General features: G+C 38.9%; 3 protein-coding genes across 6 annotated transcripts; 1 reads left to right on the top strand and 2 right to left on the bottom strand.

The window, feature by feature from the left end:
• Positions 1-5,772: 5,772 nt before the first annotated feature.
• LOC119912500 (uncharacterized protein DDB_G0290685-like) lies at positions 5,773-14,062 on the bottom strand. Of its 4 annotated transcripts, XM_038731718.1 has the most exons (13): positions 13,948-14,062; positions 13,736-13,842; positions 13,541-13,643; positions 13,328-13,443; positions 13,065-13,135; positions 12,860-12,988; positions 9,492-9,587; positions 9,262-9,393; positions 9,045-9,167; positions 8,883-8,920; positions 8,340-8,380; positions 8,017-8,247; positions 5,773-7,296 (listed from the first exon to the last, which is right to left on the bottom strand). In XM_038731718.1, the coding sequence occupies exons 2-13, from the start codon at positions 13,794-13,796 to the stop codon at positions 6,407-6,409; spliced, it is 2,031 nt and encodes a 676-aa protein (XP_038587646.1). In that variant the 5' UTR covers positions 13,797-13,842; positions 13,948-14,062; the 3' UTR covers positions 5,773-6,406. The 4 variants fall into 4 exon arrangements, with proteins under 4 accessions (XP_038587646.1, XP_038587642.1, XP_038587645.1 ...); XM_038731714.1 differs by having other exon boundaries at positions 5,773-8,247; XM_038731717.1 differs by having other exon boundaries at positions 5,773-8,235.
• A 670-nt stretch (positions 14,063-14,732) lies between these two features.
• zgc:194655 (uncharacterized protein LOC794380 homolog) lies at positions 14,733-16,059 on the bottom strand. The gene is made up of 2 exons (XM_038731713.1): positions 15,819-16,059; positions 14,733-14,997 (listed from the first exon to the last, which is right to left on the bottom strand). Exons 1-2 carry the CDS (start codon positions 15,961-15,963, stop codon positions 14,864-14,866), a joined length of 279 nt encoding a protein of 92 aa, XP_038587641.1. The 5' UTR covers positions 15,964-16,059; the 3' UTR covers positions 14,733-14,863.
• A 578-nt stretch (positions 16,060-16,637) lies between these two features.
• si:ch211-212k18.15 (probable E3 ubiquitin-protein ligase ARI5) lies at positions 16,638-20,324 on the top strand. The gene is made up of 4 exons (XM_038731712.1): positions 16,638-16,871; positions 17,248-17,348; positions 18,305-18,478; positions 19,567-20,324. The coding sequence occupies exons 1-4, from the start codon at positions 16,781-16,783 to the stop codon at positions 20,020-20,022; spliced, it is 822 nt and encodes a 273-aa protein (XP_038587640.1). The 5' UTR covers positions 16,638-16,780; the 3' UTR covers positions 20,023-20,324.
• The last annotated feature ends 2,218 nt before the right edge of the window (positions 20,325-22,542 follow it).

The following is a 22,542-nucleotide window of genomic DNA, read 5'->3' as shown; positions in this document are numbered from 1 at the left end:
CAACTGCATACAGTTCATACGTCTGATTCTGATCACCAGTGGAAGAAATAACAGACATTAGAAAAAGGAATTAGAAAGAAATGTGTTTTGATAAAATACTGAAAGATACAGTGTATATACCTCTGGTATCTGTAGAGTGTGGGGAACATCCACAGTGCAGTTGACTTTGACATAAGTCATGTGACTGTAGTCAAACTCAAACCTCTTCAACAGCAGCATCAAAACCTCTGGATGATGCTTTATGACACATTTCTACATTAAAAACACAGTCCAAAGATGTTTTACCATGTTGTTATAAAATCCTTAAAACACCAGAAAAATCACAGAGTTCATGTTTCTTCATTACTCACATTAGTAGCATCAGATTTGGCGTCACACTCTTCACAGTACATCTGGTTTTCTCCGCTGAAAACAGAAGGTCTGAAATACGCCTCAATCCCATTCACCTGATAAAACCAAAGGCAGACAACTAACAATCAAGCTGTACATAGAATTACATTACAAGACATCCTTTAATTCTATACAGAAACCTGACTTGTTTGATTTTTATTTTTAGGTAAAACATTGAGTGATATTGGTATAATTTAAATTGTTTAATGGCAAGATAGTGAGAGACACTGGTGGACGTGAAGAATATCAAGTACTTGGTCGTATCATCATTTAAAACAAGTCTGTGATTAAGAAGTGATGATTGGAAAGGATTAAAAGCACAGTGTATGTCAGATGTTGACATACAACTACCTGAATTTTACCTTAACTTTAAGGAAGTTGCTTATTCATACATCAGACCTTGTACCTGTTCCTGTTGACCTTCAGGAGGGTCGGTCTCAGTCTCAATGAATCTATAAAGCCTAGTACTTACAGTCCACGTTTATCCTGCTGACGAGAACACTAAACTTTCAAAAAATCTCTCTAACTCTGTTTGTTTGTTGTCCCACAATATGATCATCCAAGCTATGTGTAAAGCTCCTTGAGGGAAATGTGTGATTTGTGATATTAGGCTAAATACACAAAATTACACAGCTGTACCTCCCTGTGAAGCCCACTGACCTCAGTATGCTGGGTTCCCTACAGGACTACCTGGCTGATATAAAAAATAGATGTCAAATCATTTTCTTAAGCTAAATTCCAACAAAACAGAAATCCTTGTTATCGGGCACCAACATATCACAGAACAAATACTGTCATCTACTGGCTACCTGTCACAATATATCTAGCTGTTTGCAAGAGATATTGGTGTCTTGGTGGCAGTTTATGTTTTGAGCAAGACATCAACAAGGTGTCCATGTTTTTATTAACTCAGAAATATTGCAAAAATAAGATCTACTATAAATTCAAGAGATGCAGAAACTGTTGTACTTGCGTTTATTTCCTCACGTCTTGATTGTTGCAATAGTCTTTTCTCCTGTCTTAATCAAAAATCCCTGAAATGACTACAGACTGTGCACAACTCAGCTGCTCGGCTTTTAACCAGAACCAAGAGGCATGATCATATGTTTGACACCTGTTTTATACTCTTTAGATTGGCTCCCTGTTTCTTTTAGGATTGATTTTAGGATCTTATTGATTACCTTTCAGGCTCTCCATGGCCTTGCTCTAGATTGTATTATAGATATTTTAACTCTTTATAAACGTTTGTGGAGTTTGAGATCTTCAGGTTGGTGTCTCTTGTGTCTTCCAGCACTTTCTAGATTTGTTCGATAAGTGTTTAATAAATAAAGTTTATTATTATTATCATTATAAAACTGACTTGACTTGAAGATGAGTTACAGCTTTAGTTGGAGTGGAACCAGATGCATAATTACATCTGCATAAAAATGGATGTTTAAGTAGCCTAGGAAGAATAATGTTATGTATTTATAATGTAAACAGTAATGGACCAAGTAAAACCCTGTGAAAGCCTTTTGTTCACATTTCAATATATGATCAAGTAGCCTACTGTATGTTGGTGGACCATGTTTATTCTCCATTTAAAGTTTATCTTAAACTTTTAGGCGGACTGGGTCTCATCCAGTGTTGGGCAGGTTACTCAGAAATTGTAACATATTACTAGTTACTTAATACTCCTTTAAAACGTAGGGTACACGTCGTTACATTACTATATTACTTTCACTATGACCCCTTCCTTCACTCCCAAACAAAGCAGTCACTCCCGATTTTATCATCTTCATAACGCAGCAAAGTGTATTTACAAAACATATAGCCTGAGCGTTTCTTAATAAAATATAATAAAGCAAGTAAAGCCATACTTATAGGCTACATTTTTCTGCATATGTAGCCTACTTATAAGAGCAGTAGCCTATTATTCAGAATTAAAAAAAAACCTGTTGTTGTTTTTTCCTTGCACGCCACTCTCTCTCGACTAGTGTATGCATCACTGGCAGTAGGTGCCGGAGTTTCTTTCTGTAAGTTTCACGTTGCTGTGCTGCTTCAGCAGATGCATCAATAAATTAGATGAAGAAATGTTCGCAGTTGAAAACATTTTGCTGGTCGCAGAGTTTACAACGGACTACAACGTTCTTTGCATCTTAGACTGTGACACAAGATTTGGCAGTAGCTACTTCCAGCTGGTGAAAGGACGCCTCTCTACCTCGTTCTCCTTTCATCCTTTAGCTGACAGCAGACTTGAACAACAAAGTCAGTGACGTAGTAAAGCAGCGTTACTTGGATTAGTAACTGTAATAACATAACTGTTTTGGAAATGTAATCCGTTACACTACTTAGTTACTGGGGAAAGTAGACTAATATTATTACAGTAACTGCCCAAAACTGGTCTCATCCCTATTAGTATAATTTATATTCCCAATTTTTAATATATATTACATTGTTAATAGTGTTTCATTCAACTGAGGAGGTATTTGATTAAATGCAAATGGAATATTTAGTTTTCTGTATATCTCCTGTCAACAGAAAAATGCTTCAGAGTTTGCATGTTGTTGGATTCTTACCACACTGCAGGTTTCTTCACCACAGGAATCCAATAATGCAAGAGGAAGATGCCAAAATCTCTCATCGTTGTCTTTCTCTGTATGGCATTGAGAACACATGATCTTGTGCGTCAGCAGTCCGTGGAAGATCTAAAAGCACAAAAACAAAGATAATCATAAACAAGTATTATTATTTAACTTACAGATTCCCTTTGATATTGATGATGTCTTTACTTGCGACGCTTCAGGACTGGTCAGACTTAAAATCTTCTCAAAGTACTCAGCAGCATCACGCTGTTCATACACTGAGAGGGGAAGAGCAGAAATCAGTGTGTATTTCTTAAACACAAAAAAGCAGGGCTGACTTTTGGTTAACTTCTCTTAAGCAAAAAACAAACATCTGTATTATTAAAACAGTTATCAGATACTCTCATACTGTAGGCCTATGTTAACACATCAGGTCCACAGGATGCAGATCCAAATCACACATAAGACATTCAGCTATTTTAAGTCATCTTTATGTAAACTGATCAAATACCCCAAAAGTATGTTTTGACCACAGGTGTCCTGTTCAAATACTGTGTTGTTCTGTGTGCTAACTCATACTGTACCTCTGTCGATCCCCAGCGTCTTTGTGATGTTAAAGGTGTAAGCTGTGTATCTTTTTAAGTCATCAAACAGTTGTTTAAGATCATGATCAATAGGGCCAGGAGTTTCACTGGTGGGCCTGAACAAGGATAGGACATGGTTATAAGACATAAAAAGGTTTTAATGAATCACATGACATGAACTTGGACTTTGAAACAAACCTTTCCACAGCTTCTCTGAAGTCTTTGGTCATGAACAGCACCTGCAGCACACTGTTCAGGTAACATGTTGCTCCTTGGTTTAACAAACCGTGGTACTTTGCTGCTGGGAGGAGATTATTAATAGCCTAATTCTTGAAATTTATTTGAATAAAAAATGCTTAAAAGCGCATTTTCTGACCTGGAAAAGCATTGTAGAGAAACTGTCGACCATTTTCCCAAACATTCATTTTGAATTTTCAGTCTGCTCAGAGATTATCAACTGCAAAAGATTTTCTGGAAAACAACACTTTAGATTAGAAAACAGATGTAGACTAAATGCAGCACTAAAGGAAAATATGATGAACTCACCTTCAGCTGGAAGTGTTTTGTTTTGTTGTGTCAGTATTTGCAAACAGGCAGCAAGAGTCTTTATGTCTGTCTTTAAAAATAAAGTCGGGACAGTTTCTCTTTCACTTGATGACTCACCTACTGAAATGATGCATTCATTGTTTGTCGGAAATATGACAATTAGAAACATTTAAAACAAGATTAAAATGTCACAACCTTAGCCTATATGTGTAGCTTTGTTCAGCTGTCATATGTGGAACGATTAGTAAGTAAAACTTATTAGCCTATTTTGACATATGTTTATTTCTATCTCTCATTTTGTTCAGTGTAAAAACATGGAGATATTTCTTTTTGAAATAAAACCCAGGCTGCCTTTTACTTAAGTGAAGTAGTGAATCATCTCATTTTCCTCAGTAAACTACAAACTGACTGCAAATGCAGCATAATGATTACTTAATATTATACTTAATATATATATTACTTACCATATAGCCAGATAAAACCTCATCCTCCAATACCAAACTCACTTGGAGCTGTAGAGTTGTACTGTGATGCATATTTCTATGAACACCACAAGAGACAGATTCATTCTATATAAAATAAATATATTCACAACACATAAACACTATGTTCATATTCACATGTGTGTGTCTTAGGTACGCAGCTGAACAAAACTATAAATGAAAACTGACAGCAAGACTGTGTCATTGGGCATGTTTTTTTTTTTGCTTAAAACATGGAGGAAGTAAAGACTAAATGATGACATTAAGCTGTACCAACATGGTGTAGGCCTACATTGTTAACCTGTTCATTGTTCACTATATTCCCAGCAGCTGTAGTATCTGGAAATTCATCTCAAAATCCACATTCAAAACTATGGAAAAATAATTATAATTATTGACTATAAAAATATAATTATATTAAATTAATAAACAAAATTGCTAAATAATTTAAATGCAAAAAACATTATACAGTTTAGCCTCTAAAACAAAACCTGACTGTTCAGATGACATGTGGATTCCTGTAAATCTGCGAGATTGAAAGTGAAAATCAAATCTCAGTGCTCTTTCACAGTTACACAACACACTATATTCATGACTGCTTTATTTAGGCCAGGGCGGAGGCTTTCTGCTGGATCCTTTCAGAGATAATCAGCGTCTCTCTGACTCCCAGCTGTCTGAGTTGGAGGCAGGTGTATTTATACCTCAAAGATATATTTCCTGGTACAAAGTGTTCTTTGAAAGTTAACATCATGATCTCAGGTGAGGTTTAATTAGTGGATCGAGGAACATGTGGAAGTTAGACCATGTAGAAGTGAGGGGAGGATTAATAACAATCCTAAACACATCTGGTGGTATGAATACCACACTCTGCCACCACAAGCAACACTTTTAGTGACTTTATATTTATTTATTTAGCTGACACTTTTATCAAAAGCGACCCACAATCGCTACATACGTCAGAGGTCACACGCCTCTGGAGCAACTTAGCATCTTGTTCAGGAACACAGGGACAATGGATGTGTGTACTAGCGGGAACCAAAACAGGGACTCTTACACCAAATGCACGTGTCCACTGCACCATCACCACTTGAAACTCAATATCTTAAACTGTTTTACAGTATAAAGAGCCCACACAGTGTGAGGTAATCTCTCCTAACACAATAACTTTTGACTTCTCACAAAAACAGCATGTCCAGTGTCCAAGCATTTATGTAATTTTTTTGTATTTATTTATATATATTTTAAGTCACCATCAGAATTGTGCAAATGTCATAAAGTTACATGACAAAACAATATTTTGTTTCAAAGTGATAAACATAAATAAGCAACATTAATTTAAATTGAATTATTTCCTTGCACAATTTCTTGTCTAAATTAATATTAGATGTTACATTGATGCCATCTTTTTTTACAAATCTTTCAACAATTAATAAAAACTTTAAATTAAATTAAATAAATTTACACACTTTATTGTAAATTCCAAGAAAATAAGAAGCAACAAAAGAAAAAAAAAATGAATGATCATTCAGTCTCTGAATAATGATTTCAATCAATTAAATTTTGATTGTCTTACTTTCTTTTACAGACTGATGCAATAAATCAAGACTTGAATCTAAAACAACCCCCACTCTCATCACCCTCACTCAAATCTCCTTGATTTGTTAAATAGACTGGACATAAACTGCAGAACAGATTTCTGGCAAGTACAGTTGAATGTTGCTAGGTATCATTAAGCATCCATTAAAAATTAATTAAAGTACAATCTTGAGGATCACCACAATAAAAAGCAGCTTTGTAAAATAACATTCTTATTTAATCTGGAGAAAGTCTGTATTTTGTCTTAATCCGACTCTGAAGTCGGGTCTGCATTGTTCTTGCTTTTACAAGAAAAAGAAAAACACCCAACAGGTTTTTTGTGTTTGTTTTTTTCCTTTCTCTGTTTCTTCTTTAAGGCAGGCAAATGCCACCATTTTCTTTTTTTCTTTTCATGTTTTATTTCAGCATCCTGCTCTTGTGTGTCGGAGACTTTTCGCTTTGTTCTGGCGTTTGGATCAACAGTACTGTGTGTCTCAATCTCCTCTTGTGTGTTTCCAGTGAAACTTTTGGTTTGATGTTTCTGTGGCTCTTGTGAAGTTTCCTCACTACGTTTCATATTACAAACACTTTCTGACAAAGTGACCTCTGCATTTATTTTTGGATCTGATTTTCTTTTAACATTTCCTCCTGGTCTTGACTGCTCTGGATTACGTCTTCCTTTGATTGTATTTTCATTAAATCCAGTTCTTGGATTTAAATCCGTCATTATTTTCCCCAGATGGTTGATTGGTTTGCTGTTCCTGGCATAAACTTGTTTGTTCTGATCCTCTACATTAAAGGAGGGCTCAGGTGATCGCCCCACTCCTCTTGGTTGAGGATCACCATGTCTCGTCTTTTCAACACTACTAACTTCCTGATTCTCTGTCAGGCTTCTGCTTCCTGACGATCCTGCTTGTCTAACAGAAGAGTCTGCTCTGTTTTGAATGTGTTCATCGTCCTGCTCTTTGGCTTGTTTCTCCACACAAACATCTTTATGTCCTGAATGTGTATCAGTGATTTTCTGTTCTGACTGGTTCTGTCTAATCTCGTCTAATCCTTCATTGTTCTGATCCTCTACATCCTGACCGTTATCATCTCCTCTATTTTGTTCCTTGTCTCTCTTAACATCCATCTTCTCCTTTCCCTGTTGCTCATGTTTTTTATTTGTGCTTCTCTTCTTCTCTGACTGTTCATCATTTCCAGTCTTTCCATCCTTGTAATCATGATTAATATCTGGTCTCCTCTGTCTAACATCATCTGGTCTTCCACTGTCAGTGTCTCGATCCTCGACACTTTCTTCAAGTTGAGTTTCTCTAGATAAGGGTCCTCTCTTTCCTGCCTCTGCATTTCCTCCCATGTCCTCCTCATCATCCGCCATTATTTTCCCCTCATCTCTCTGTTTTACAGCCTGAGCATCTTGAAGATAACACAAGTCATTTCTTTCCTCATTACACTCCAGATGGTTGATTGGTTTGCTGTTCCTGGCATAAACTTGTTTGTCCTGATCCTCTACATTAAAGGAGGGCTCAGGTGATCGCCCCACTCCTCTTGGTTGAGGATCACCATGTCTCGTCTTTTCAACACTACTAACTTCCTGATTCTCTTTCAGGCTTCTGCTTCCTGACGATCCTGCTTGTCTAACAGAAGAGTCTGCTCTGTTTTGAATGTGTTCATCGTCCTGCTCTTTGGCTTGTTTCTCCACACAAACATCTTTATGTCCTGAATGTGTATCAGTGATTTTCTGTTCTGACTGGTTCTGTCTAATCTCGTCTAATCCTTCATTGTTCTGATCCTCTACATCCTGACCGTTATCATCTCCTCTATTTTGTTCCTTGTCTCTCTTAACATCCATCTTCTCCTTTCCCTGTTGCTCATGTTTTTTATTTGTGCTCTTGGTTCTCTGTGTACCCCGCAGATCTTCACTAATGTCCTGTCTAACATCGACAAATCCTTCATTTTCCTGATCCTCGACACTTGCCCCCTCAACCTCCTCTCTCTCTCTAATCTTTCCAGCTTCTTGGCGTTGCTCATTGATATCACTGGTAGCAGGCGGGAAGCCTCCAGGAGTGGACACCTCCCCGATGTCTTCAGTATCTGCAGCATGCACACAAAATAAATTCATGCAAAGTACCAAACAATTTGATGCAGTTATCCACAAAACACATCAGTTAGCATAATGAACATGTTTAATATCTTACCATTAGTTTTCCTGTAGAAGAGAAGATAAGCATCCCTGAATCTAGAGAGAGAAATGTGAAAAAAGGATGTTTTCAATACAACTAAATATGTGGCTTGTGTTTTATAGAGAGGATGTAGTATATTGAAAAAACAATTACTTCTGTATTTGTTTCTGAAGACAAGGTAAATACATAGATGAGAATTAGAATACCAGCAACTACGTACGCCAAACTTTTTCGTCATGTTTCTTCACCTGACTTCCTCCTTTGCTCCCGTCATCATCCACTAGAGGTCGAAGCCTAACTATAAATGTACTATAACCGCTGTATTTTTGGGGAGGACGGCCTGCTTTTTCACCCATCAATGGGGTGGGGTAAGTGGTAGCATTTTGGACATTAGATCGGGGATTGGGTTGGAGAAACAGTCTGCGGTTCAGATTGCAACACTGTGTAATACAGTACTTCAGCATGCTTAGGGGATTTATTCGTGTGAACTGTTACACATCTACATATGAAGAAATAAACACAAACATTTATGGATGGATAAAAAGAACTAAAACTTACTTCTCAGAGTTATCCACCTGGCACGGCTGGTAATCAAGCTGTTGATGAAAAGAAGCAAACATGAAATGATTAATCAGTTTTTTGCACTGTGATATGAAACTGTACAACAAAGTGTTTTGGAGAAACGTTCAACAACACTGTAGTTAAAGTGATCAGTCTTACCAAAGTGACCTTGTCATCATTGAATCGATACCAGCTCTCATCATCCTTGATTGTTGCCGTGTAATGTCCACTTCTAAGATCTCCTAAATGATCCACAACTGCATACAGTTCATACGTCTGATTCTGATCACCAGTGGAAGAAATAACAGACATTAGAAAAAAATTAATTAGAAAGAAATGTGTTTTGATAAAATACTGAAATATACAGTGTATATACCTCTGGTATCTGTAGAGTGTGGGGAACATCCACAGTGCAGTAGATTTTGACATAAGTCATGTGACTGTAGTCAAACTCAAACCTCTTCAACAGCAGTATCAAAACCTCTGGATGATGCTTTATGACACATTTCTACATTAAAAACACAGTCCAAAGATGTTTTACCATGTTGTTATAAAATCCTTAAAACACCAGAAAAATCACAGAGTTCATGTTTCTTCATTACTCACATTAGTAGCATCAGATTTGGCGTCACACTCTTCACAGTACATCTGGTTTTCTCCGCTGAAAACAGAAGGTCTGAAATACGCCTCAATGCCATTCACCTGATAAAACCAAAGGCAGACAACCAACAATCAAGCTGTACATAGAATTAATAAAGACAAGTCATTAAAAACATCAAGTGACATAAAAGCTGACTGAACAATAGTTTTACAGTTTAAAAAGACATAATTTAATTCAATACAGAAAGCCTCTTGATTTTTATTTTAAGGTAACACACTGAGTTATTTTGGTATAATAAAGATTGTTTAATGGCAAGATACACAGGTGGACGTGAAGAATATGAAGTACTTGGTCGTATCATCATTTATTGGAAAGCATCAAAAGCAGAATTGAATCACCTCCCTGTTGACATCAGACATCAGTCTGACTCAGTTGAGTGCTTCAAATCGTATAACTCATCTTTTTACCTTAACTTTTAAGTAGTTTCTATATTATTACACCTTGTACCTGTTACTATTTACCTTCAGGAGGGTTGATCTCAAATCTCAATGAATCTATCAAGCCTAGTACTTACAGTATATACCACATTTGTCAACAAGAATACTGTAAACTTTCAGAAAACCACTACATCTCTCTGTTTGTTTGATCTCCCATAATCATATGAGCATTCACACTGTTTGTAAAGCTCCTTGAGAGAAATGTGTGATTTGTGATATTAGGCTAAATACACTGAACAAAATTATAAAAGCAACCCTTTTGTTCACAAATCTGTCAATTTGAATCCTATCTATCTTTTGCCGAGATAATCCATCCACCTTACAGGTGTGGCATATCAAGATGCTGATCAGACAGCCTGGGTATTGCACAGGTGTGTCTTAGGCTGGCCACAATAAAAAGCCACTCGAGAATGTGCAGTTCCATCACACAGCACAATGCCACATATCTTGCAAGTTTTGAGGGAGCGTGCAATTGGCATGCAGACTGCAGGAATGTCCACCTGAGCTGTTGCCCATGAATTGAATGTTCATTTCTCTACTATAAGCTGTCTCCAAAGGCGTTAAAGTACAGGTTTAGCAAGGGGGTGCGAGAAGCTAAACAACTGTATGCAGAGATGCTAAAGGACCAGTTCTCTGCAAGTGACGCCACTTCTTTCTGGAGGGGTTCAGACAGATCACTAACTATAAATCCAGTCCCCCACTCCATCAACGACTCTCGCCTGGCAAATGAGATGAACCAGTTCTACTGCCGCTTTGAAAGTGACCCCTCCACTCAGCTTCAGCCCCAGTCCACCATCTCCTCCTCCCACTACTCAGAGTTGGCCAGCTCCACCCCCTCCCCTCCTCTCTCCATCTCAGAGGGGGAAGTCAACAGACTATTCAGGAGGCAGAAACCCCACAAAGCAGCTGGGCCTCTGACTCTGAGACTCTGTCTCCCCATCCACCCTGAAGCACTGCGCTGATCAGCTGTCTCCGGTGTTCCCAGACATTTTTAACACCTCACTGGACACCTTCAAAAAACTCCTAAAAACCCTCCTCTTCACAAAGGCATTCAACCCTGAATGACTTTTTGTTGCTCTGTCTCTACAATTATGTGTAAAGCGTCCTTGGGTCTCGTGAAAGGCGCTATATAAATATAAGTTATTATCACTGGAGACATGCCATTTGCCCGCCTGCTTCAAAGCCTCCACCATCATCCCTGTCCCCAAAAAACCAAGGACCACAGGACGACTTCAGACCACTCTGTGGTTATGAAGTCCTTGTGTTGTCCCACCTAAATCCACAGAACCACTCCTGGACCCCCTGCAGTTCGCCTACAGAGCCAACAGGTCTGTAGATGATGCAGTAAACATGGCCCTTCACTACATCCTCCAGCACCTGGACTCCCCAGGAACCTACGCCAGGATCCTGTTTGTGGACTTCAGCTCTGCTTTCAATGCCATCATCCCGGCCCTGCTGCAGGACAAGCTCTCTCAGATTAACGTGCCTGACTCCACCTGCAGGTGGATCACTGACTTCCTCACGGACAGGAAGCAGCATGTGAAGATGGGAAAAAATGTTTCTGACTCCAGGACCATCCCCGTTTCCCTCAAGGCTGTGTTCTTACCCCCCTTCTCTTCTCCCTGTACACCAACAGCTGCACCTCCAGTCACCAGTCTGTCAAGCTCCTGAAGTTTGCAGACAACACCACCCTCATTGGGCTCATCTCAGTAGGGACGAGTCCGCCTACAGGTGGGAGATCGACCATCTGGTGACCTGGTGCAGCCAAAACAGTCTGGGGCTCTGAAGACTGTGGAGATGGTCGTGGACCTCAGAAAGAGCCCAGCCCCACCCTCCCCCATCATCCTGTGTGACTCCCCGGTCACCACTGTGGACTCCTTCCGCTTCCTGGGCACCATCATCTCCCAGGACCTCAAGAGGGAGCTGAACATCACCTCCCTCACCAAGAAGGCCCAGCAGAGGATGTACTTCCTGCAGCAGCTGAAGAAGTTCAGCCTGCCAAAGACAATGATGGTGCACTTCTACACCGCCATCATTGAGTCCATCCTCACCTCCTCCATCACCATCTGGTACGCTGCTGCCACTGCCAGGGACAAGGGCAGGCTGCAGCGCATCATTCGCTCTGCAGAGAAAGGTGATTGGCTGCAATCTTCCTTCTCTTCTGGACCTGTACTCCTCGAGGACTCTGAGGCGAGGAGGAAAGATTGCAGCTGACTCCTCCCACCCCGGACACAAACAGTTTCAGACTCTCCCCTCTGGCAGGAGGCTGCAGTCCATCAGGACCAAAACCTCTCGCTACAAAAACAGCTTCTTCCCGTCTGCAGGTAGACTCATCAACAAGGTCCCCCACTGACACTCCCCCTTTGCAAATAATACAAATGTCTCTGCACATGTAAATACTATTCCATTTCATATCATGCACAAACCCGGCACATTGCACATATTTGTTGTTAATTGTTAATCTTTGTTGTTGTATATTTTTTTATTGTCAATTTATATATTTCGTTGCAATATGCACAACACAAACCCAGAATAATTGCACATGTAAATTTCTGCGACGTTGTTCTTTCTCTGCAAATAGTTGTACTATTTTTCTCTATTCTTTTTAAAATTCTTATATAACTTGCATCATCTATTCCATATTTATATATTTCTACATTTATTTATGTTGACTGTATGTTTGTCTACGTGTAGCACCTTATCACCACAGCAAATTCCTCATATGTGTTAAACACTACTTGGCAATAAAGCTCCTTCTGATTCTGATTCTTATTCTGATGAGGTCTCTGACTAAATGCAAATTGTATATTTAGTTTACTATAAATCTCCTGTCAACAGAAAAATGCTTCAAAGTTTGCAGGTTGTTGGATTCTTACCACACTGTAGTCTTCTTTACCGCAGGAATCCATTAATGCAAGAGGAAGATGCCAAAATCTCTCATCGTTGTCGTTCTCTGTATGACATTGAGAACAAATGTTCTTGTATGTCAGCAGTCCGTGGAAGATCTAAAAGCACAAAAACACAGATAATCATAAACAAGTATTTTGATTTAATGTACAGATTCGATATTGATGTCTTTACCTGCGACGCCTCAGGACTGGTCAGTCTTAAAATCTTCTCAATGTACTCAGCAGCATCACGCTGTTCATACACTGAGGGGAGAAGAGCAGAAATCTGTGTGTTTTTCTCAAATAAAGGTCAACATTGACTTTAGGTTAACTCAGAAATTGTGGAGCTTAAATGACTATGTTAAAACACACTTTTGGTGCACCAGATGCAGATCTAAATTACACATAAGATATTTAAAAAGGCTTTGTTGTTCTGTATGCTAACACATACTGTACCTCTGTCGATGCCCAGTGTCTTTGTGATATTATTGGTGTATGCTTTATGTCCTATTAAGTCTTTAAACAATTGTTTAAGATGATGATCAATAGGGCCAGGAGTTTCATTGGTGTGCCTGAACAAAGATAAGACATAAGACACAAAAAGGTGCAGCCTCTACAAAATTTAAAAGCATTATACTATATGTCATGAAGTTGAACTTTGAAACAAACCTTTCCACAGCTTCTCTGAAGTCTTTGGTCATGAACAGCACCTGCAGCACACTGTTCAGGTAACATGTTGCTCCTTGGTTTATCAAACCGTGGTACTTTGCTGCTGGGAGGAGAATATTAATATATTAATAATAATATTAATAGCCCATTTCTTGAAATTTGTTTGAATAATTTTACCGTGGGGAATATTCTTACCTGGAGGGGGAATAGACCTTTTGTAGAATATCTGTAGACCATTTTCCCAGAAAAAACTCATTTTTTATTCCTATTTGCTGTTTATTAGTCCACTTCTACGCTGCTGTCTGTCAGTTTACAATCAAGTATTAGCTTTTGACAATCAAATGGGGAAGGACGTTAGTCGCTTATATTTTGAAAACAAACACAAATGCAGAAATATACGAGCCTACCTTCAGTTATAAGATTCACAGAAAAACAAATGCTTCTCTCATATTGTCGACGAACACGAACAGATCTCTCTTCCTCTCAGCCAAGGGCACACTTTCTCTTTCACTTACCTGCTGGAATGCAGCATTCAGGGTGTGTCGGAAATATGGACTTTTATTGACAGACTGCTCACGTGACTTGCTAGGAAATGTTAGGCTATATTATTGCGCAAACAACCTTTTAATTCTCCCGTTGTAAAATTAATCACAAATCGAACCGAAAAGCGTCTTTTGTGTCTTTCCTCTCAGATTCACAGGAGGACAAAAATCTGCAGCAGCTGGAAGACACACAATTATTTTTTATAGGGTTAGAAATGGCACATATCCTGTTTCTGAATCATAGATAGAAGCATATACCATATCCATAACCACCTTAACTTTGTGCATATCACAAAATCCCTAGGCACACCACATCAAGTGAATTTTGATATTTATGGAAACACCCCATTACCTAAAGACTTGTAGCCCATTGTTGATGTAGTATTGAATTCTCAACTTAATGTGATTAAACTTAAGATTTAAGCAACTGATTTTACTCATGGGATGATTTCAATTCTTTATTTTGATGTAGTGTTCTGGCACAGACCCATGGTGGACCCTGTTCATCACTTAGAGAGCCTGAAATTTCTATGACGTGCATTATTGGTCAGAAAACATTAATTAGATTTTCTGAGTGCATGTGATACCCTGTTGATGTGGCTTTAGTGTAGACCTCCCAATATCTGCACTTAAACAAAGATGAGGCATTAAAGAGTTTCCTTGTCTTTATTTTGTACAATGAGATTTTAGATTCACCATGAGAATATTAAAGGATTTGTCAACAGTGACGTCAAGAGCTATTATATGAAGTGGCAGCGGCAGCAGTAGGAGATGCTCTCTGTCAAGCGGTCAGTCCTCCAGGAACCCTCACCACCATGTGGATGACGGACATGTGCTGAATTCCGAAATCAGACAGCAGCTCATCGTCTCCATCCAACATTTTATCTGTGAAGATGAGCCGCAGATTGTCCTGTCCTATACACACAAAGACAAAGACAGCAATGAACATAATCATTGTCACTCAAGCACAAAGAGATAGCCTATATCACTAAAAATGTAAGTTTACTTTCATTTACATTCTTGGCCTTGCAACTATGCCCCTGGACTGGGAATCTGTTTCTTCTCAGCTGGTTGAAGGCTTTAAAATAGGGATGGTGGGAATTGCAGGTCTGAACCTCTGATTCAGTAGTGATTTGATGGTTGAAAGACTCTTTTGTTAAGTTTTCTATAAATATCTACTGCTGTTTCAGCAATAGCCTATTTCAATGGCAAGTAGACCTCTAAAACTTTATTTGTTTGAGTGTTTTCATTTTGTGCTACTTCATAGGCCTACTTGTACTTCATGCTTGAAGGAAATATTGTAATTTTCACTCCATTTATCAGACAGTTGTAGTTACTTGTTAAGATTTTAATCACAAACATCAGCTTATAAAATATAATGCATTTCTATTTGTTTCAATTTAAATTAGCTTTATCAACCAATGGTATATATGGTATCACCATATGTAAAAGCATCAACAATAACAGGCTGAGACAATAATATAATAGCTAGAGCTAATAACACTCTAAAAGGAGCTGTGCTGCTTTTGATCCTTTAAATACGCCTGCACTTATAGGCTACTTGAGTAAACACTAGTGTTACAACTACAAGGACACTCGTTTCATGGAAAAGAAACGTGGGATATTCTGCTGATAGACAACGAAAAAAGGCTACAGTCAGCTTAATCCCTCGGCTAAATCATGTAACTTCACTGTTATCTACGTCAGATGGCCACAAGTTCAATTATGATTCCTACCTGCGTTCTCGGGAAGTTTCTGCCCTATCTTTTCCTTCAGCTGCATTACTGTCATGCTCTTCATCTGCTCCTCCGTGTTGCACAGGTCGATTGTCGTCTTCTCCCCCCTTAGCCCATTCAACACGACCTGGTAGAGTTTTCCCATGGTGTGATGTTTTTGTGCGAGTTGCTGCGCTGCTTTCAGTTCTGGAGAGATAATGCTCGCCTACTTCAGGATGTTGTTTAAGCTTATCACTTCTGTCAAAGCATAGGTCTGACGTAAGAGACAGACTGAGGATGCTTTCAGTTTCTCATTTAAACCTATTATTATTATTATTATTATTATTAGTATCCTATTATTGTTATTAGGATTATTGTTGTGGTGCCTTGCCTCTGGTGCATTCAGCGACAAACAGTTTTAAAATATAAAGACAAAGTAATTTTTTTTTCTGTCACTGTATGCAGTGTTGTTTTGTTTATCTGTAACTTTACTGATAGAAGGCTACAGAAATACAACCATTTATTGTGCCTCTGCATTTTAATGTCAGTATAGTAGCCTAAAACCACAACTGTGTGAATACATTAGTAGCCTACTTTATTCAATTTCTCAATCTTTTGACAAACTGAAATCACCTGATATCACATCATGATTGCCATATTAAAAGCTGCTCTAAACAAACCCATTCATGTCGTGGTATAAAAAGTCGTTTTTAATGTGATCACAATAGTTAATACCAACAATAATTAATATATAACTAAGAAATTGTTGGGGGTTTCCAGATCGGCATCCTACATTCACGTGACTTCTTGTAATTACCAGGGTGAAACTGGAAGTAAAAAACAAAACAAAAAACCAAACAAGATATCTTGGTGAGTCAGTGAAGGTGACACAACAGGCAGCTTCTGCGCTCACTGCTCACTTTCCGAGGTCAGACAGAGAAGAAGTTTGTCGACGAAGAAGAGAGGAGCTGATCTGAAAGAAAATGACAACACACGGTCACGAAGAGAAAAGATATGACCCCAAAGACACGACTCTGAAGTTTGTCAACAGACCGGATGATCTGGATCCACTACGTAAGCACAAAAAAATGGTTAGGATAAATCGCACTGTGCAAAATCTCCTTAATGAAGTAGCCTAACCTTAAGAACCTGTAGTAGGCCTAACCTAAATCAAAGGAATTGCATGTATTCAATGTTTATTGTCTATGTAAGAAACAGATGGAGACGTGAGACTTTATGTTCTTACATTTTGTGCAAAAGAAGTCAGGTGAAGGCGTTTTGGATGTGCAGTATATGTGACTGATGCTGAGTTCAGTGTCTGCTCTTGTTGTTTTTCTCTTCTCTCTTGTTTTTTTGTATTATTCTTTACACTTGTTAAAGCACTTTGTAACTTGTTTTTGAAAAGTGCTCTACAAATAAGGATTATTATTATTGTTGTTGTGCTCCTCAGCTCCAGAGGAAGGAGACAAGTGTCTCCGAGCAGAGATGTCCTGCGGTCATGCCGTCACTCCAGAGTCTCTCACTGGGTGGTGTCGCAGCCTGCTGGATCAGGTAGGCCTACTTTAGCGTCCTTTTAATTTACAGAGGACAAAGGTGTTTCTACTCCATGTTTGGTTAGGTGCCAACCTGTCTATAAGAATGACTTTCCTTTTGTTTTTGGATTTTGTGGCTCTTCTTCTTGCCTGAGTCAGAAACTTATAAAGCTATATTTCACATTTTGACACACATATTCCTTTAGCAATTCCCTAGCAAATGCGCACTGACTTCCTCCTGCAGAGGCTACATATCATTTATTTAAAAGTTGATTTATTTTTCTTTCATTCTTGACACTTAAGAAGTGGAAACAGACCATACATCTCAGCAGTGCATATTATGCTGATTTATTATTTATTAGTAGTTAAACATTTCTTAGTGTCTATTTATAAAAATCAAGTGTGAAACGGGCCACTTTTAGTGATGAACCTATACAGAAGTATCACCCAAATTTGCAGCTCCCTCTGGTTTAATGAGGCTTCATAGTGAGTTTAGCTGCATGCCTGTTGTTTTACTGTTTTTTTTCACTCTCACCGCTCGCATAATGCTATTTTTCAGCCACACCAGGCAGCTGGTTCAGAGAAAAGCTCTAAAAACAACACTACCTGCTCATTTGGCAACTAGCTGTTGAACACAGTGGAGTATTTAGCAGCTAAAAAGCTAGATATTTCCCTCAGGAGTTGGTGGAGACCAAACCAGAGCTAAAAGAGAGTGAATACTAGACTTACATTCATGAGGTGGACACAAACACAACTCATGAATAATGTTGCTTTGTAACTGCTGGATGTGTAAATAAGCAAATGTTAAGTTAATGTCAACTTAAAAGTTGATGATATATCAATATATTTAGAGCTTGTTAACGCTGCCTGCAAGAGGCCAAAAAATCAGTTATGGCAGGTGTGCTCTACTCCCTGTCATCCTGGTTCACCGAATTTTCATCTGCAACATAACATAATCTATTCTTTTATTTTCAGGGCCAGTACACATTTAAGTGCCCTGCTTTAAAGGATGGCACCTTGCAAAAGTGTGATGCAGTGTGGTCTTATCAAGAGGTGCGCAGGCTGGCAGTGTTGACAGTTGAAGAGATGCAGTACTTTGAAGAGAACATCGCCCGTCTGGCTGCCACCAAATACTGTGAATTCAAAACAGTAAGTGTCCCATTGCTGTCGCTATCTCGCAAAAATATTACAGACTGGTTTAGTTTTGGGTTCATCAGAGATTATCTGTTTATACAACATCCATCAATCATGCAGATAACGGAAATATCTTAAAGCAGTCTTTTTGGGCATATACTTATTTAGGTTACTGTATTGCAGCAAATTTGATGCGAAGACTGATAGGACCTACAACTCTGCATTGTGAATATTTAGCAAGAGCCAGCAGACGGTTAGTTTGGCTTAGCTCAGTGACAGGAAATGACAAGCCTTGCTGCAAATTTCCAAATTTTACTATGGCAAAGGCATGACCCACCCTGCCTCTGATGGGTCCTTGCTGGAAGAACAGCATGTTTTTGCTGTTCTGCTCTCTTCCAGCCTAGCATTACAGCGTAGCATTTTACACCAACTGTCACAGGGAGAAGACCAGGTGTAGGATATGAATAATAAAAAAAGTCAAAGTGAAGAGGTGGTGGAGGTGGATGGGGGTCCAATACAATTAGACCCTACAGTAATACAAAAGTTAAAAATAAATATGCATTGAAGTCAATGAAAAACCTCACACCGCTTCTAATACATGAGATATAAAAAAAACATGAAAAACTGTGCTTGTTTAAATGCAAAATATTTTTTGTCATCCTCCACAATTAGGTTGCTATGTATGATAGGAACAAATGGACTGCATTTCAGCAACAGCAGAAAAGCAAAAATTGTTTGTGTGAGGGCTAAGTGAGAAATGTTTGCACTGACTCTGCATAAAGATGGACGACATGTCAGCTCCACAAAGAAGAAGCCAAAATATCCTGATTGTTCCCAGGTGGCTGGCTGCAGTATAAGACCCTGCCCCTCCATGTTACCATGGCAGCACTTTATCCAGATATACTTTGTGTAGTGGCGATTCATCCGAAAAACAGTACTGTACGTAAAACAGAGCAAAATAGCATGTTTTCATATTTAATCATTTGTTCTTGGACAGACTCAACAAACAAAATACAAAATATTAATAGTAGAACTTCAGTTTCTCTTGAAGAGAGCAAGATGTTGAACTATTCCTTAATTTTTTCTTATGTCCTTTACAACAGTGTCCCGGATGCAAATCCAATGTGGAGAGAGAGGACCTGACTAACCTCAGCGTGCGGTGCACAATCTGCACATCAGACAGGAATAAAGTTTACGAGTTCTGCTGGCAGTGTCTGAAGGTGTGGAAAGGTAGTGCTCCACGCTCTGACCGCTGCGATAATGACGGCTGCATTAACCATGACCTTGAGCTTCTCAAGAACTGCAAGACCACCACCCTCCATCAGGTGCAGGGGGTCGACACGTGTCCCTCCATCCGGGCCTGTCCCACCTGTGGTCAGATGGTGGAGCACGACAAAACAGGCTGTAAGAACATCATCTGTCCTCGCTGTCAGGTTGAGTTCTGCTTTGTGTGTCTGAAGCTCACTCCTGAGTGCCTGAACACGAGCTCTTACTTCATCCCTTGCAGTGATGGTGTGGCTCCCAGACAAACCTTCATACCTGTGTGGCACAGAGACTAAGAGGGGATCTGCAAACGTATTCACTACTCATGCTGTAGCTTGCAGCCTTCTTCTGTCACAATATACTTAACTTTTACTGATTTCATTGTAAGATTATCTTTGCAATTGAAGCCAGCAGTGAGGCTTATATACTTCATGTACTGTTTGAGCCTTAAAGTAGTATTTTCTGAGATTGTTGTATACGGTAATGCGTTGTTTTTAATATCTGCCAGCTATGGCTGCTCCCAGTTGATCTCTGCTCAATATTAGTCAATCATTGATAACTGCTTTACTTAATAAAAAGAAGTTTCCCTTTACATGCATGCAAATTGTCTATTTCTATGACAGTGACATGAAAGCAAAATAGTTGCATTTGTCAACATGAGAGTCTAAACATCAAATTCATGTTTTATATATATTCATGTAGTGTAGCTGAAAATGTATCTGTCATTCAGAACAATACCTGGTACGGAAACATCTTTGCAGAGGCCCAAGAGGAGCTGTAGCACCCTCTATAGGTCAATCCCCAAATAACATTGAACAGTGATGACATGTCTTTTAAAGGTTCAGTGTGTAAGTTCTAGTGACATCTAGTGGTCAGCCAAGTGAGCAGTATAGCTACCGCACCTGAGACAGGACAAAGATGTGATCTATGAGATAAAAGAGATTGCCAGTCAAGAAATTAGGTTTCTTTTAGATATATTAAGAAATTATGTAAATTATGTAAAAACAAATGTTTTTTTTTTATATTATTGTTACTTTTTCATTAATAACAGCCACATGAAGAAATGAAGTGCTACATGATGTCTCATACTCCTGTAATACAGTATTTTACATCTTGGGAGGGTTGGCTCATCTGGACTAACATAACAAAGTAAATGAAGAACATCTCAAACACTATCACATCGAGTGCATCAAGTATGACCACCGACAGATACCAGAACAATGTAAGCCTCACTGTTTCTGCACCACAGCCCATTATAAACCACATAATACATGAAGTTTACAAAGGCTGGGGAGGATCAAGGCTCCTCTCACTTTGCTTAAGTAGATAAGCAATCTGCTAATATTACCAAAATGTCTTTTTAATTTTTTTAAATACAACAGAAACACAAAGCGGTACTGCCGTCCATAATTTCAGCTTGTGGTAAAATGGTGCTACATTTTAATGGGCTTTTAGCATGTGAAAGTACAAATTACATATTTGTGTGCACAGTGGGAAGCAATATCCAATAACATTTTTTAATGCAAATTCGGAAAGTATTCATTATTGGTCACTTGATAGGCACACGGTCTTGTTATATATCACCATTAGCAGTAAAAAGAAATACATGTTTTCCACCAGGGCAGTAAAATGTGAAGTTTAGCTGCTGATTCATTACCAATAATATTAGTCAGCTGTTTGTCTCAGGAAGGTAACAGCACATTTCTGCCCACATAACAAAGCCATAACAGAGGCTGGAGAAAACTACATGAAGTTACAATCCAACTACATATTTTTTCTACTAGAGCAGTAAAAGTTTAGCTGCTGAACTGAGTTCCTTTATTGCCAATTACTGATCAGCTGATTCTCACAAAGGTAACATACAAAGCCAAAACAGAGCGCTGGAGAGAGAGAGAGTCACTACATGAAATGAATCATAGAAAACTAACATAACACCACAGCGCTGGAGAATAAACCAATTCAACTAACAATAAACGTTTTTGTACCAGTCAGTTACTGATCAGCTGATTGTCTCGCCAACATAACCGGCAAACCCAAACCACAGGCTGGAGAATAAGTAGGCACCATGAAATTAATCCATATTTCACACCACTGACAGGGGAAACACGTCACGGCTCTCTGTGATTGTGGCCAGCTTCTAGCTAAAGCTCTCAAACAAAGTTAATTACCTGTCCAGCAGAAAACAGACAACTTCAGCACCGCTTTGAAAACATCTGTCCCACATTAACGTTATAGACTTCCATCTGGGAAAATCCATGATTTCTGCAGTCAGCTGTCTGTCCCGACTCCGTCTGGCTGTCTCGTGCTAAATTACATTATTCATTTAGCTGACACTTTTATCCAAAGTGACTTACAATTGCTATGCATGTCAGAGGTCACACACCTCTGGAACAACTAGTGGTTAAGATGTCTCAAAGTGGGAATCGAACCCAGGTCTCCTACACCAAAGGCAAGCATCTTATCTATGCGCCATCACCACACGTGTGCTCCTTCGGTTGTCCAAATGTCACTTCTCTTCTTACTTCTGATGAACCAGAAGACTAATTGGAGACTGTATATTACTATTATTATTCCCTCTTCTTCTTCTTTATACGTATTCAATGTAGTGAGGGGCGTCTATACTACCGGAATTACGCAGGCAGAAGAAGAACGCTGTGATGACGAAATGCGCTCTGTAGCGTTGTTTTTTTTGTCGGCTAAGGTAGAAACATGACGACAAAATACAGCGACCTCCACAGCAGGGGGTGCACGCGGTTATGTAGATATAAAAGTCTCATTCTAAGGTAATAAAAACATTATGTAAGGTCTTTACACAC

This window comes from Micropterus salmoides, unplaced genomic scaffold (assembly GCF_014851395.1).
Source record: "Micropterus salmoides isolate LMB-PRFRI ecotype aquatic unplaced genomic scaffold, ASM1485139v1 Ms_hic_scaffold_2, whole genome shotgun sequence".
Lineage (NCBI taxonomy): Eukaryota > Metazoa > Chordata > Actinopteri > Centrarchiformes > Centrarchidae > Micropterus > Micropterus salmoides.
The sequence above is the reverse complement of the archived record's forward strand: the minus strand, read 5'-3'. Positions and strand labels throughout refer to the sequence as shown.